This window comes from Vespula pensylvanica, chromosome 6 (assembly GCF_014466175.1).
Source record: "Vespula pensylvanica isolate Volc-1 chromosome 6, ASM1446617v1, whole genome shotgun sequence".
NCBI lineage: Eukaryota > Metazoa > Arthropoda > Insecta > Hymenoptera > Vespidae > Vespula > Vespula pensylvanica.
Genome location: NC_057690.1, coordinates 865,820 through 881,746, shown reverse-complemented (window position 1 = coordinate 881,746; position 15,927 = coordinate 865,820). Strand labels below are relative to the sequence as shown.

Sequence of the window (15,927 nt, the reverse complement as noted above, 5' to 3'; positions counted from 1 at the left end):
AGAGAGAGAGAGAGAGAGAGAGAGAGAGAGAGAGAGAGAAAGGGGAGGGAGACGACACATCAAGAGTGGAATTCTACCTACCAGCAGCAGCAAAGTCGACCTACCTATATATGAAGGGGACCAGCAGCCCGTCGGCTTCGCTCGGATACTACTATCTCGGATAAGAGAGAACAAGGAGAGTGATAGAGGGAGAATCTAGAGAGAGAGAGAGAGAGAGAGAGACAGACATAATAAATAGAGAGAAAGAGAGAGAGAGGACAGAGCTTTTGGTCAGCTGATCAACGGATTCGGTGAGCTAGCGGATGTTGCAGAAGGCTACTGCTGCTGGCTCTGCGCTACTCTGTTCTGTTGCTATTATCAACCATGATCGTCGCCCCATCGAAATTTTGTCTTAGTTTCTAAACCGACGCGACTTTCCTATTTTTTTTTCCTTTTTTCCTTTTTTTTTTTTTTTTTTTTTTCTTTTCGTTTCGTCCTTCTTTTGTAATCATTTTTAGACCACCTTTGTGAACAAAGTCGGACCGATGAATTTTCAATCGACTTAATTCTCTTTTCTAAAAGCCATCTCTTAGGACGATCACGAAAATAGAATATACAGCAATCTATAGATTATTCGGGAGCTTTTATTGGATAGAAGAAATTTTTAACGGGATGGCTGAGTGGAAGGGGGTATATGGGGTATAAGAGAGGAGAGAGATGTAGATAGAAAGCAAAGTCGGACTGTTTGCCCAAGCTTTATTATATCGGGGTGCATACGAAATTCGACAGAGTCTACTACGGTTTCCCTTTACCCAACCTCCAAATTTTCCCTTATCCTTTTGAGAGTTCTCGTGGAATGAATATCTTACATCAAGTGGCTAGATCATGTTCAATATCTTGGAAACATTCTACGGTAGAATTGTATCACGTTTCTCTCAATACGATTTATTCGAATGTCTATCTTTCATACTCGTTATTTAAAGAAAAAAAAGAAAAAAAAGAAAAAAAAAGAAAAGAATTGTCTTATTTCCTTTTTTTTCTCTTTTCTTTTATAGATAGGTACCTAAACCTTTTCATCCTAAATTCGTTACTCGATCGAGTGCATCCTGGCAAAGTGACTCGATCAATCGAGTTCGATAGGTCCCACGATCGTTATAGGCGATGCTTCTCGTCGTCTCTTCTCTCTCTCTCTCTCTCTCTCTCTCCCTCTCTCCCTCTCTCTCTCTCTCTCTACGCAGATCGTAGAGTCGATGGGACGACAGCAGGGTAGCCATCCGGATTATTTCAGCTCGAACGGATGAGCCGCAGACTGTACCCGACGAGTCATCAACTCGTAGCAGAAGCGCATAGAAGTGCATTAACGTTGCAACGCGTTCGGTGCGAACCACTCCGCGTAAATATACTTGTAATATCCGTGTCTGTATATTATTTGTCATTTTCAATTTCCGACCGATCCTGCAATCGATTATCTTCGATCTCTCATATATATATATATATATATATATATATATATATATATATATATTGTTATTAAATCTCAATTATCGATTTCAAATGGAAAAAAATAAACAGAAAAAAAAAAAAGAAAGAAAAACCCTTCAATCAAATTAACATTAAAATAACTCGAGAGTATCGTCGAGATATCAGATAAGGAGTTGTGTGACAGATAGAGAGAAAGAAAAAGAGAGAGAGAGAGAGAGAGAGAGAGAGAGAGAGAGAGAAATTACGCGATATTTTCAGGACTGTTTGCTAAGTCACTGCGATAATAGGAACGCAATAAAAGGATACAATCGATAAATTCTGACGAATCATTGAATCGTTCAAGGTTTGCCTATTTCCTCCAAGAAAAGTATTACATATGTATATATGCTTATATTCATTTTTGCCTTTCCGATCGAACGTTTGACGTTCGAAGTACCACTCGATTATTTTTCTCAAGAATATAACCGTCCGACATTTCTCGCAGGCAAATAATTTTCCAAGCGATTTCTTCTTTTTTTTTTTTTCTTATTTTTTTTTTTTTTTTTTTCTTTTTTGTCAAACATCAAACGTTGAAAATAACGAAAGAAGCAAACTGGCGGATGTGAAAGAACGATAACATAAAAATCGATTCGATGCTACGAGATAACATTAATTAAGATACCATTATCATTATCGCGGATTGAGGGTGGGGATTGTTTCAAAGGGAAGGGGAAGGAAAATAAAAGATAGAGAATGAAAGAGAGATTTTTCGATACCTCCTTCTCGTTACGAACACCTTTCTGCATGACGTCAGAGAGTGGCCTGAAACTACTGCTCACAATATTGTTCTGTTGTTGTTGTTGATGCTGCTGCTGCTGATGATGATGATGATGCTGCTGGTGCTGTTGTAGTTGTTGTTGTTGTTGTTGTTGTTGTTGTTGTTGCTGTAGCTGTAGCTGTTGCTGTTGTTGCTGCAGCTGACGTTGATGATCTTTCTTTGTGATGATCGGTCGTACGAGGGTGCGAACTGGTTGCACCCTCGTCTGAGCTCTCAAGGGAATTTCCGTTTCCTGTCCTCGTCTAGTATCGGAAGCTGTCCTCGAGAGCTTCACCGAGGACGGCTTCTTCGATGCAATGCTTGCATTTCCGGTTGAGTTTCTCGTAGCGTCTCCACGATGCAACGGTGAGGCCCTTTTGTTCAGGTGTTTCATTTTGTTTTGTTTTGTTTTGTTTTGTTTTATTTTTGTTTGTTGGATTTTTTTTTTTTTTGGCATTCTTTTTTTTCTCTTTTTGCAAAATTTATTTATTTCTTTATATTTTTTTTTTCGGTCCATCTCGAGAGATAACATTCCTCTCTCAAGGTGTAACGCGTGTGTGTATATATATATATATATATCAAGCGTTTTTTTTCACACGCGCGTGCGTGTGTATATATGTATGTATGCGCACGAAAAATAACGAATAGAAACGATCGGCAAGTTTGTTGAAAAGATTCGAAAAAAAAAGGAGAGAGAGAGAAAGAGGAGAAAAGAAAAGAAAAAAAAATGAAAGAAAAATAATAATAATAATAATAAAAAAGAAAAGAAATAGAGAAAAAAAAAAGAGAGAAAATCCAAATGAAATAAAGTCCAAGCATGTGTGTTTTATCATCGAGCCAAACGGATTCCGTCCTTTCTCTTCTCCTCGTTGTGCCGAGTAGCAAATGAGGACGAAACGGCGGAAATCGAAAGAATCGGCCGATCAAATTGGGTAAACTAAATGGCAATTCGAGCGAGGAAAGGGTATCGGCAGTGTGGGTGTAATGGAGCGTTGATTGTTGCTCGGATATATCACCAACGAGTATACGCAATCAGTTCGACGATAGCACGCTCGAATAAAGAAAATACATTGATTTTCCTCGTTACGCTGAGGATTATTCGTGCTTGTCGATTAATTTCACGGAACGATCGTTTCCGTCGAACGGATGTGAACATTAAAAAAAAAAGAGACAGAAAAAAAACAAATAAAAAAAAAGAAAAGAAAAGAAAAAGAATTACGAAGAAGAAGAAGAAGAAGAAGAAGAAGAAGAAAACGAAATAAATTCGACTAAAATCGCGCGCATATAAAAAAAAAACACGCACACGTACGGACACCCATCCACATATATACACACGCGCGTACGATTAGGTACGTAGAATAAATTGATAAAATTTACCCCTCGGCCTCGTCGTCTGTTACATTCTTCAATAGATCCTCGTGTTCCCTGTAACGTAATTCAACCTCGTGCCCAAATTCCTCGCTGTTTTCCAATTGACGAGTTTTCGCAGCTGCGATCGTACCCATCTCAATCGCCTTGACCTGTTGTTCCAATCGTTGAAGCATGTCGGTACTTTCCTCGTTTGTATTTTTATTTTGTTTCTGTTGTTGCTGATGCTGCTGTTTTTCTTGTTGTTGTTGTTGTTGTTGTTGTTGCTGCTGCTGCTGCTTTTGTTGTTGTTGTTGCTCTTGACGTTGCTTCAATATCAAATCAAGACTGACAGGTGGTTTTGACGAATCGATCGGAGTCACTTGCTCGTTCGGTAAAGATATCAATGATGGCTCGAGAATCGGTTGAATGATCTTCGAGTTCTTGAAAGCCTTTAACTTTTCTTCGAGATTCACGTCGATCATTGCATTTTCAACAGGCATTGTCCTTCTTGCGAACACCGGGGTCCTATTTCCATAAGAAGGACTACACGGTACCTTCGTACAACTTCTTTTCTCGACAACTTGAAGACCTTTATTACCATCTTCAACCAATTCCCATTGTTTCAAATTGTCCAAGGCAGTGTGAGTCGTAGGTAGTCTCTTGTTCATTGTTTTTGGACTTGTTACTTCCTGTCGTCCAGTTTCGTGACCACCATTACTACCACCATTACCACCATTACCACCACCACCAACACCACCACTACCAACACCACTGACACTACCAACCGTTAGCATGGCAGCCTTTCGTAAAATACTCGGTGGTCTTATCGAGCTTCTACTAGCTTGAGTCCTAGCAAAGGGACTCTCTCGATCCTCCATGATCGAGGAATCGAGTTTGTCTTGTTCGAGTTGACACAAATTAGAGCAACCTTCTTCTTTCGTGTCTATCCTCTTCTCTATCTTTTCTTTTCCTTTCTTCTCTCTCTCTCTTCTTCCCTCCTTTTATTTTTAAGACACGATCTTCTCTCTCGGGCTTCCTCGACAGTAAAAGATGTCCTTCATGAAAACGATCGATCGATCGATAACGTTTCAACATCGATTTTTAAAGTCCACGTTCCTGGGCGATAGAAACCAGAGACGATGAGTTTGCACCTTTCTGTTAGAAATAAGAAGAAGAAGAAGACGTATTGTCTTCGTTAAATTTTCGAATTTTCTCCTTATCGTTGTTTTTTTTTTTTCGATCTCTGTGTATATTTATATATATATATAAAGCATTGCTTTTTTTTTTTATTAGCTGTCGATGGATGTGGACGATGAACGACGACGCAAGGTGCACGCGTTTCTTCGACAAGCTCGACGATTCGTCACTTAACGAGGACTTTTACGGAAAACCCAGACACAATTTCCTTTTACCATTTTTTTTTTTTTTTTTTTTTCATCGTGTATATATATATTCTATTTTTTTTTCTTCTCGTAACACACACAAATTAAATAAGCAAGAAAGCAACGACGTATACAAAACGTAGCTTCGACGAAGGAATGTAAATGAATAATATTCAAAGCTTTTAACGACGAGATTGTGAGACAACAATATGTCACGTACGAGTGTTCCTTATTTTATTTTGTTTTACTTTATTTTATTTTAGCTTTGTTTTCATTATTTGAAATTATCGATAAGCTCTATACGATTCTTCTCGGTCCGAATATTATCGGAGAGAAATATAAATTAAAAGTATTTTCATTTCGCGACGTCAATACGCCACAGTGATCGCGATTTTAATAGCAAAGTTTCGAGTAAACAAGTTTTTCAAAGATATCTTAGAAAGAGAGAGAGAGAGAGAGAGAGAAAGAGAGAGACAAAGAATAAAATGGTGTCGTAAAAATACCCACGTGCGTACGCTAGCGCGTAGATAAATTCACATGATATAATATCTTTGTTTTTAATCGAATTAATGTCGATGAATTAGATTACTATTTTCTAAATCTCAAAGAATTATCTTCCTTTTCGGAAAGAGAAAATTTAATATGAATTATGTGTCTATATATGTATGTACGTGTACATGTAGGTATATGAAGAGTCAATTCTCAAGAGATCGGTAAACGTAATAAAGCGAATCGAGTTGGTTTCGTCGATTTGGAGATATCGAATGATGAATTCATTTAACATCCATGCCCCCAGTGGTGGATTTTATCCGTTAAAAATGATCGATTCGATTAATTGATTTATCGTATATCGCGTGATATATATATATATATATATCGATCGATACTTCGCTTTGAAAATTCGAGGAACTTCACCGATACGAGAGAGAAAAAAAAGAAGAAAAAAAAAATATAAAATAAAATGAAAGAAAAAATAACTTCGTAAAAACCGAACGACCGACTAATGCATTTTATTTGAAAGAAGAACATTCATGGAAGATAAATTCTTGTTTCGAGATAAAGTCTTGACTTTCTACGAAAAAGAAAAAAAATATATATATATATAACAAAAAAGAAAGAAAAAAGACGACCATTTTTTTTAATAAGAGAAATTATTTTTTTAAACGGCCGATACCTTTCTCAGTGCAACAGCATTCTTCTATCTAGTATCTACTTCGAATGTACGGACGTGTGGGCGTGACCTGTTCGTTACAAGCTTGATTTACATGAAATATATATAGGAATATCGACGTACAGAACGAAAAGAACGTTAAATCTTACTAAAAGAAAATAATCGTGTCGTTATTGAACCGTAGCACGTAAGTACTCAATATATATATATATATATATATATATATATATATATATATATATATATATATATATATATATATATATATATATATATATATATATATATATATATATATTAATATATATATATGTGTGTGCGTATGTATGTATTGCGATAACGAAGTGAACAGATATTAGAAAAGGGGATACAAGCGTATCACGATAAAAAGAAAAGAAAAGAAAAAGTACAATAATTCAGAATGATTATCTTTTCGTGAAAATTTCATTTCGATTATGGTGAATTCGATATGAGCTATGAACGTGATATGAAATACACGCATAACACGTAGACACATACACGCATATAGAAACAAAAGGATATTTAAAAAAAAAAAAAGCAAAGTTTCGATAGATAGAGACGATGTTTAATCAACGATTTACACGTTTCGGAAGACTAGGTTTGTAGCTGAAATATATATATATATATATATATATATATATCGAATGAATCATATATATATATAGTCTAGAAGGATATATATATATATATATATGTTTGTGAATACTTGTGAAATTACAAAAACCACAAGCTTATCGACACACCTTGTACGCGTGTAGTAATCCTCCATGACACGACACAATTACATACAAACACATAAGATACACACACTGGCTCTAAGCGCACACGCCCATATGTTATCACCGACGCGTGAAAAGGAAAGAGAAAAAAAAATAAATAAAAATAAAAAAGAAAAAAAAATAAAGAAGAAAACAAATAAAAAGGATAAGAAACGTGGAAGACAGACGATAATATGAACTCACTTATGATTTTCTTTTTTTCTGTCTCTTCCTCTTTTCTGTGCTTTTTCTTTTCTTTTTCTTTTCTCGTTAAATTTTTAGATAACTCGACGCGTCAAATTTTCGTAGTACCGACCGAAATTATTATTTTTTTTTTTTCTAGAGGATAAAATTATAGGGAAAAGAGGAGAAAGAGAGAAGTATAGGGAAGGAGAAAGAGAGAAAGAGAGAGAGAGAGAGAAAACGAAAGAGAGAAAAAGATGGAGGAAAAAAGAAGGAAAAGAAAAAAAGAAACGTTTGTGGATCGTGAGGTTTAACGAACGATCGACGACTACGTCGGAATGGAAGGTCCATTTCTCGACGTACGATAAGCTCGTGACCAGTTAACTCGACTTGGTTATTTCTGTTATCAACTCTAGATGCTGATAAGCGATAGCTGTTACTGTCGAGTAACACCCGGTTTCGTTGTACCCTCTCTTCCACTGTCTCTCTTTCTCTCTCTCTCTTTCTCTTTATATAAAAAGTTCTTCTTGAGATTGTCGCGACGAATTTTTGTCGTATAGAAATCGACGTTTTCGATAATACGATACGATAAATCAATGTTAGAACGCACCGAGTTTATCCCAGCAACTTTTTCAAGGATACATTTTGTTAACTTGAGTTTCAATAACAGTTCTTACAGAGAAGTTTTTATTTCGTGGGCGTGGCCAAACTCACTCATATATTATATATACATACATACATACATACATACATACGTATATATATATATATATAATATACATGGGTTAAATATATATATTATATAACGATACAGTAATATATGTAATATATATATATATATATATTATATAATAATACAGTAATGTATATATTATATACATATATGTTTGTCTGCGTATATGTATAGATATTCGATAATTGAGATAAAGCATCTTTTATTACGCAGCAAGACACATTTCTTGAACCTTATAAGGGAGTATAATACGTGTGGGAGAAATGGAAAAACGAAATTTACATATGTGTCACCGTCAATGAGGAAGATAGGTGGGGAGAATAAGAGTGAGTGAGTGAGTGAGAGAGCGAATAACACACACACACACACACACACGCGCGCGCGCGATACAGAGAGATGCATTAAAGCGAGACGTTTAAATCGCGCAAGAGTCCCTCGTCGTTTATCTAATAAGCTCAAGTGCGAACGTTTCGTATCTCTCTTTTCTGCGATTTATTCGTACGTTCGTTCGCGCGTGAACGTAATAAGTGCAATTATGGTTTAGAGTTTTATGGGAGCGCGTGACGATAATCCTTTTGCTCTTTTAACTATCAAATTCCATATATAATATTTAAACGTGAACATTTTTGAAAATGTTTAGCCACGTTATATCGTTTATATATTTAAATCATTAATAATATTTTTTTAATTGAATAAGAATAACGAAATATATATATGTTCGCTGGCTCGTAACGTTGTAAAATCAATTGTAAATTTCCGAAAATATAGAACACATACACACACACACACACACATATATATATATGTTTTTTGTATTTTCGGAAATGTACAATCATATGCATATGTATATATGTTTATACATGGGAAAATTTCGTAAGAGATTATTTCTCTTCTTCCACAAATTTACGATCTTTAAACTTCATTTAATCTCTTGACCTCTTCCTTTTTTCTTTTTCATTAGTTATGCTACGAACTGGACTAATTATTTTCACTTTTTACATACGATACGCTTTTAATTCGTTAATATTATAGATTATAGAAATAAATCGTAAATCATGAAATATATTTTGATAATTCAAGACATTTTCCTTTTTTTCTTCTTTTATTCTCGATAGAAAATATCTATACCAAAAATAATAATTTTTAATCTTAATTTGATCTCTCGACTTATTTCAAGCGTCTGACCACAATTATTTTTATTTTATATACATACACACACACATATATATATATATATATTTCTACGTAGATTTAATGTGCATAGCAGTTTCAAACTCGTGCCGTCGAGTATTTTGGAAACGTGCCAGAAGATCGTTGCAATTTCTCGCGACGACGTCGACAACTACAACGACAACGACGACAACAACGACGACGACGACGACGACGACGACGACGACGATGACGAGAGGGTGCAAAAGGGGTTTCCATTATAATCAAGAAAATTGTCGATGTCGCGAAAAAAGGGATAGAGTATAAAGAGGCATCGATCCGATACAAATACCTATACATATACATGCGTACATATATATCTATACACGTATACATAGATTAAAACTGAAAGAAGAAAAAGAAAAAAAAAAAAGAAGAAAGAAAGAAAGAGAAAAGATGGTGGGTATTTATGGTATTATATCGATCATAGTATTTGTTTCGACTCGATGAGGATATCACGTGCAACACGCGAGTTCTGAATAACATAAGAGAGCTTTTTTTTGCAACAGTATAAAAGATCTATGTGTAAATACGTTCGCACATTCACACACACAAAATTAAATATATGTATGTATCTTATATGCGATCGCGCGCACATTTATACGCTGCTGTTATCTGTGTTTATGTGTGTGTATATGACGAAGGACTTTGTTAGGGCTCGTTACAGAAACGCAACGGAACGAGAATCGCGAAAGGAGGATTCGCGGTCGAGAAAGCGGACGATGACGTGTCCATGGACGCGTTGAGGATGGTCGGAAGAGAACGACTTCGATGAATTCTATGGATTGAAATCAAGGACGCAAAATAAATTCGATCAGCTTCGGCAGATTTTCTAAAATACAGTTTCAAATATGAAAATCTATCATGAAAAGAAAAGAAAACAATAAATAAATAAATAAATAAATAAATAAATAAAAAAGAAAGAGAGAGAGAGAAATAAAGAGCAAAAAATACAAGTAAAAATGAAAATAAAAATATAATATGTGATACAAAAATATATATATTTAAAAGATAAAAAATTGTAATCTATTAAGTAAAATTAAAATTGTAAACTATTAAATGAAACAAAAAAAAAAAAAGAAAAAAGAAGAAGAGAGAGCTAGAGAAGGATGAAAAGCGAACGACCTAACGATTAAAATACTTTTCTTGAAATATGTAACCCTGTGAAAAGTGTCACCATTGTGAAATGAAAAGATGAAGTGTGACTAGTCTTAGAGTATGCGTCTTGGGGGTGAAATTCTCGCGTCTTTTTCTTAGTTAGACGACTTCCGAAAGTGCAAACGTTGCGCCGGAAGAAGAAAGAGAAGAAGAAGAAGAAGAAGAAAGAAAAAGAATAAGAAGCAGACGTGCTTGCTTTTGTTTCGCGACATTAGAATTACAGATCGCGAGAATAATAATAGTTGTTGCTTGCTATTGGACGTGGCGAGTTCCTTCGATTCGAGTTTCCTTCTTGAATGTGTAATCGAGTTTGCGTTTCTCTCTCTCTTTCTCTCTATTTCTCTCTATCTGGATGCAAAGAGATATATGCGAAACGCGAGATGAAAAAAAGAACACGAAATGGACACTTCCTTCCTTCCATTTTCTTTTTTTTTTTTAATTCCTGTTTAATTTTTTTTTTTATTATTCTTTTTTTTTTTTTTTTTTGATATATTATTTCACGTTGATCCACGTATATATCCGCCATGTTCGAAATATTTCAATGAATTTCGAATTAATTCTCGTAAAAAGTAAGTAGAAAAGTTCCCAATTTACGTATTATACATACAGATGCGGAGAATAGATTGCAATGTGATCGTGTAACGTCAGACGATGATATCAATCTACGATGATCGATTCCTGATGAAAACAAACGACTACCATACATCGAAGATAATTATCAACACAGTGTCCGTCCGTTCGTTTAACAAACACGATCGTTTTCTACGTTACGAGTTATGAAGAAAGAAAAAAAAAAATAAAAATAAGAAAAAGAAGAAGAAAAAATAAAGGAGAAAAGTCTACAAAGAAAAAAAAATAGTAATAATAAAAAAAAAAAAAAAAAGGAAATGAAGAAGAGACTTCGCAATGGCGCAAGAAATATTCATATACGTTGTTTCTTCTTGAAAACAATAAGAAAGATTCTCTTGTACTCTCTTGTAGAATTTAATCTAATCAAGCGCTATCCAACTCTCGTCTTTAAAAGCACGGGTTATGTAAACCGTTAATTCCTACGATCTTAGTTTCCGTTTATAGTTCCTTCGTTTACTCACTACCATCGTAGGAAGAATTTCCCTCTGCCTCTTTCACCCGTTCTTTTTCTGTCTTTACAATACAACAACTTGGAAAAATCTTGTATTATATGGCCGACGGTATTAAGAGCACGCATATGTGTAAATATATGTACGTGCATATTTATGTACGTAGTTATGTACGTATATATACGATATGTACATAATATGTATGTATGTATGTATGTATGTATGTATGTATGTATGTATGTACGGCTTATCGTGAAAGTATAGTCGGTTGTTAGTGCATTACGGTACTACGGATTATCATCGTGGATTACAACTGTGAAGTAAAGAAGGCGTAAATAATCTTCCGTCTTCTTTCTTTCCTATTTTCTGTTTCCGGACGAATTAAGAACGTACCATCGAGAAACAAAAAATTATTTTTATTAAAATAATTTTTATTCATTAAAAAAAAAGAAGAAAAAAATAAAAGAAAAAGAAAAGAAAGAAAAGAGACCGAGAACGGCAATACGAATATATCCAGTGACAATTTTATCGAAACTAGTTTTACAAGTATGAAATATATTATTGTAAGAGAAAAAGGGGGTTGGCCTTACAGGTACGAGAACACGAATAAACATATATATATACATACATATATATATCCGTTCATCCATCCATCCATCCGTCCGTCCGTCCGTCTGTCTGTCCGTCCACTTACGTATTTTTGTAGATACAATAATCGGGCACACCGCATTGCTGCGATTACCGGGCGGTACACGGTCGCATATGCCTGACGTCAATGGCGTTACCCTAACGTACAGTTACTTGCAAAAGTTTCCCCCAAGTCTATCGTATTTTTATACGAAATGATTGTTACATCGTGTTTCCTACACCATCGATTATTTATTTTCTAACAAAAGAAATGTAAACGTTTCGAAAACGATGAAAAAAAAAAAAAAAAGAAGAGTTTTTGAGTATCGTACGAAATGGCTTCGAGCATTTTGATAAGGATAGCTATCGTATCGTACGAATTTAAAGATAAATTTGGCGAGTGAAATATATATATATATATATATATATATATATATATATCTACGTAACGTCTACCGTAACTAATTGTTTAATTGTTATTTATAAAATTTGACGTTAAATCTTCGTAGGAAATCTTGCTTTTTAAGAAAATTTCTCAGATCATCTAATAACAACAACAACAACAACAACAACAACAATAATAATAATAATAATAACCTCTTTTTACGTGTCACACACATACGTACACACTCATCCCATAACCAATACACACGTACGCACATACATGCGTATATTATGAAAGTATTGAAATTATTGCAAATAAACGAACATCGTACTTACAAATTAGTTACGAGAAGAAAAACGAAAGAAATGAAAAAAAAAAAAAAAAATAGTGGAAAGAGAAAAAAAGAAAATAAAAGATGGATATTCGAGAAGAGAGAGGTTAAGTCGGTCGCGTCGATACAGAATAAAACAGGATTACGATCCTGCACGTGCGCGTCCCCTTCGGAAGGAAACTGGCTGACGAGAGGAGTCGACGGGATGACCGGTTTCTACGTCAGAACAGCGCGCACCACCATGCGACGTCATTCACCGATAAGAGAAGAAGAGAACAAGGAGAAGGCAAAGCACTCGAGCGAACGACAGAGAGAGAGAGAGAGAGAGAGAGAGAAAGAAAGAGAAAGAAAGATTGATTTACCACGTGAAATTTTCTTCGACAACACGGAGCAGCACCACCTTTGACAAACGTATTCTCTACACACTGTTCTATGTATCTTCTTCGAGAGACTCATGGACACACAAGAAAAATATCAAGAAATATTTCAACTCGATCTTTCTCTAATGAAATTGATAGAGAGAAAATGTCCTTGAAAATATAAACACGTATATATGTATGTATCTACGTACGTACGTAGTAATGTATATATGTATGTATAAAGCGAAAACAAGATGGCGCGAAAATTCAAACGATGATCGATTGTACGATTAAACGAATAATAAAAAGATTTCTTTAAAACATACATACATACGTACGTACATATATATATATATATATATATATATATATATATATACATATATACACAGTCGTGTCCACAGGCGCGTATTACACTGATCAATACTGATTTCACATAAATTGCTACACTATTACGAATAATCGACTGTAAACGATCGTAATAATATACAATACTGATATATACATATATATATAATTATATATATTTTCTCTCTCTTTCTATACTATCTCTCCCACTCTTTCGTAACTGCTGTCTCGTTAAGTTCACGAAACCGTCTGAGCTTTGGAGGTCGTACAAGATTGGCAGGAAGGTGATCGGTGTGCTGTGCGTGAGTATGTTGCGCTCTGTACCTCTGTACACTAGAGACGACGATGTAACAACGTAAGACAAGAACGACACACTAGGAAACACTGTTCGCTCGTCGGCCGGCGGCTGCAACGAAAGCCTCGGTTTCTTGCTCGCTTACTCGCTCGCTCGCTCGCTCGCTCGCTCGCTCGTTCGTTCGTTCGTTCGTTCGCTCGTTCGTTCGTTCGTTCGCTCGCTCGCTCGCTCGCGATGTGTACAGCCGTGAGTCACGAGCCGGCGAAGCCGATTCCAGCGCGCCTATCGTAGGCCGGGCTCAAAGTGCAAGTGCCGACGCGACAGGGCCGTACAACTTAAGAGTCATTACCCAAGCCATTACTCAAACGTTTTCTAATCGTTCGTTTGTATGTAATCATTTATTCTATTCTCTTCTACGTCATATTTATTATTAAACGAAAATTCTTACGCCATATTCGTCTATGTCGCATCGAATTCTTTAAATCTACGCATGGGATAATCGGAAAAAAAAAAGAAGAAGAAAAAAGAAAAAACGGGAAAGAAGAAAACGATTCGAAAGAAACGATCTTGTTTATTTTTTTTTTTTTTCTGTCTTGCCTTTTCTTTTTTTATTTTATTTCTTTCTTTCTTTATATATTTCTTTCTCTCTATATATTTATATATATATATTTTTTTTTGTTTCTTGATAGATGACCGTTTTTAAAAATAACATTTTAATTTTTTGCCCCGGGAAATCTTGGATATTGGATACGCTACTGGATTTGAACAATACGAGGACCCATTCGTAGGATAAAAGAATCAATGGATGGATGGATGGATGGATGGATGGATGGATGGATGGATGGATGGATGGATGGATGGATGGATGGATGGATGGATGGATGGATGGATGGATGGATGAATGGATGGATAGATGGATGGATGGTCGCATTTCCTATTACGCTTTTTGCTTCGTCCCTGTTTACAGTCTCGGGTACGTGCGACAGGGAGAACAGAAGAGAGAGAAAGAGAGAGAGAGAGAGAGAGAGAGAGAGAGAGAGAGAGAGAGAGAGAGAGAGAGAGAGAGAGAGAGAGAGAGAGAGAGAGATACGGAAAACATGATTCTTTTTCGCACGCGCGCGCGGGATGGGAACATTTTTGTACCGTCTTTCTTACAGCTTGCGTTACGCAACACCACCGGCTTGTCGTCGTTACCACTTCTCGATGAACGTCTGTGAGTTGGTCGATCGTGAGGAACGTTATAGTAGACTCCTCTTTTCCATTCGAATATCCTCGGTGTTCTATATGATGTTGTATGTATGTATAACTTATTATCTTTCCGTACGATTCCGATCTTTGCCGAGTTATTACGAATGCGGTACGATCTCGTTCGTTACTACTCGTTACTTACTTCAGACAATATGTTGTGTGTACACACACATACATACATACATACATACATATATACATATACTTTCATGCTGAAGATGGTTACGCGTAATGTTATTCTTTTTTATATCGGATCGCTAATCGATCTTTCTTTTCTTTTCTATTCTTTTTTCTTTCTTTCTCTCTCTCTCTCACTCTCTCATTCTTGTTCTTTCTCTTCTTCTTTCTCTCACACGTTATATCGTCGTTGATAATAATATATGTTAACCTCAAAAAAGAAAAAAAAAAAAAAAATGGAAAGAGAAAAAAGATTTAACGAGAAAAGAAGTCGAGTATATCAGGAAAGCACGTAAGAATTTTTATTCGAATCGTTTACCGACATGAGAGAAACGTACCGTACGTATATACATATGTATGTGTAACAAGTTAAATATGAAAGTTAAAATATTAAAAAGAAATACAATATTAAAAGGAGGCCGTAAGAAGAGCGTGGTATATCGCCATGTTGTTCTTTCAAAAGTTTCTCTCCGAATACATCTCTTTTCTCGACCGACTAGTGTGTAGGTAAACAGAATTTCTCTCTCTCTCTCTCTCTCTCCCTCTCTCCATCTCTTTCTTTCTCTTGTATACACGCGTAGCTTCTACGCACACACACATCGCGAACATACATCCGAACAGGTTGTTCTCTGGACGTCGAATAAAAATTGAAAGTTCGAAAAAAATATATATATATATATAAAAAGAACAAAAAACCAATTAACGAAATAAAGAAATAATATTTTAAATTAGATCGTTGAAAAGAAAGGAGATAATAATAACAGTTAGAGGTTAGGATACAATATGATTACGATACTATCTACAATAGAAATCGTAATCGAATAAAAAGAGAAAAAACTTGAGAGAGAAAGAGAGA

General features: G+C 35.3%; 1 protein-coding gene across 19 annotated transcripts in view; it reads right to left on the bottom strand.

Annotated features, from left to right (window-relative positions):
• Positions 1 to 15,927, bottom strand: part of LOC122629930 (serine/threonine-protein kinase MARK2-like) — a 79,551-nt gene that overhangs the window by 22,089 nt on the left and 41,535 nt on the right. For 16 of the 19 annotated variants that reach the window (XM_043813865.1, XM_043813866.1, XM_043813847.1 and 13 more), the window contains exons 2-3: positions 3,635 to 4,762; positions 2,217 to 2,631 (exon numbers count right to left, since the gene is read on the bottom strand). In XM_043813865.1, coding sequence (XP_043669800.1) covers positions 2,217 to 2,631; positions 3,635 to 4,485 — 1,266 coding nt within the window. In that variant the 5' untranslated portion in view covers positions 4,486 to 4,762. Of the gene's footprint in view, positions 1 to 2,216; positions 2,632 to 3,634; positions 4,763 to 7,143; positions 7,253 to 13,006; positions 13,174 to 13,675; positions 13,988 to 15,927 lie in introns of those variants that run through there. The other 3 variants (XM_043813848.1, XM_043813850.1, XM_043813849.1) reach the window with 3 other exon arrangements.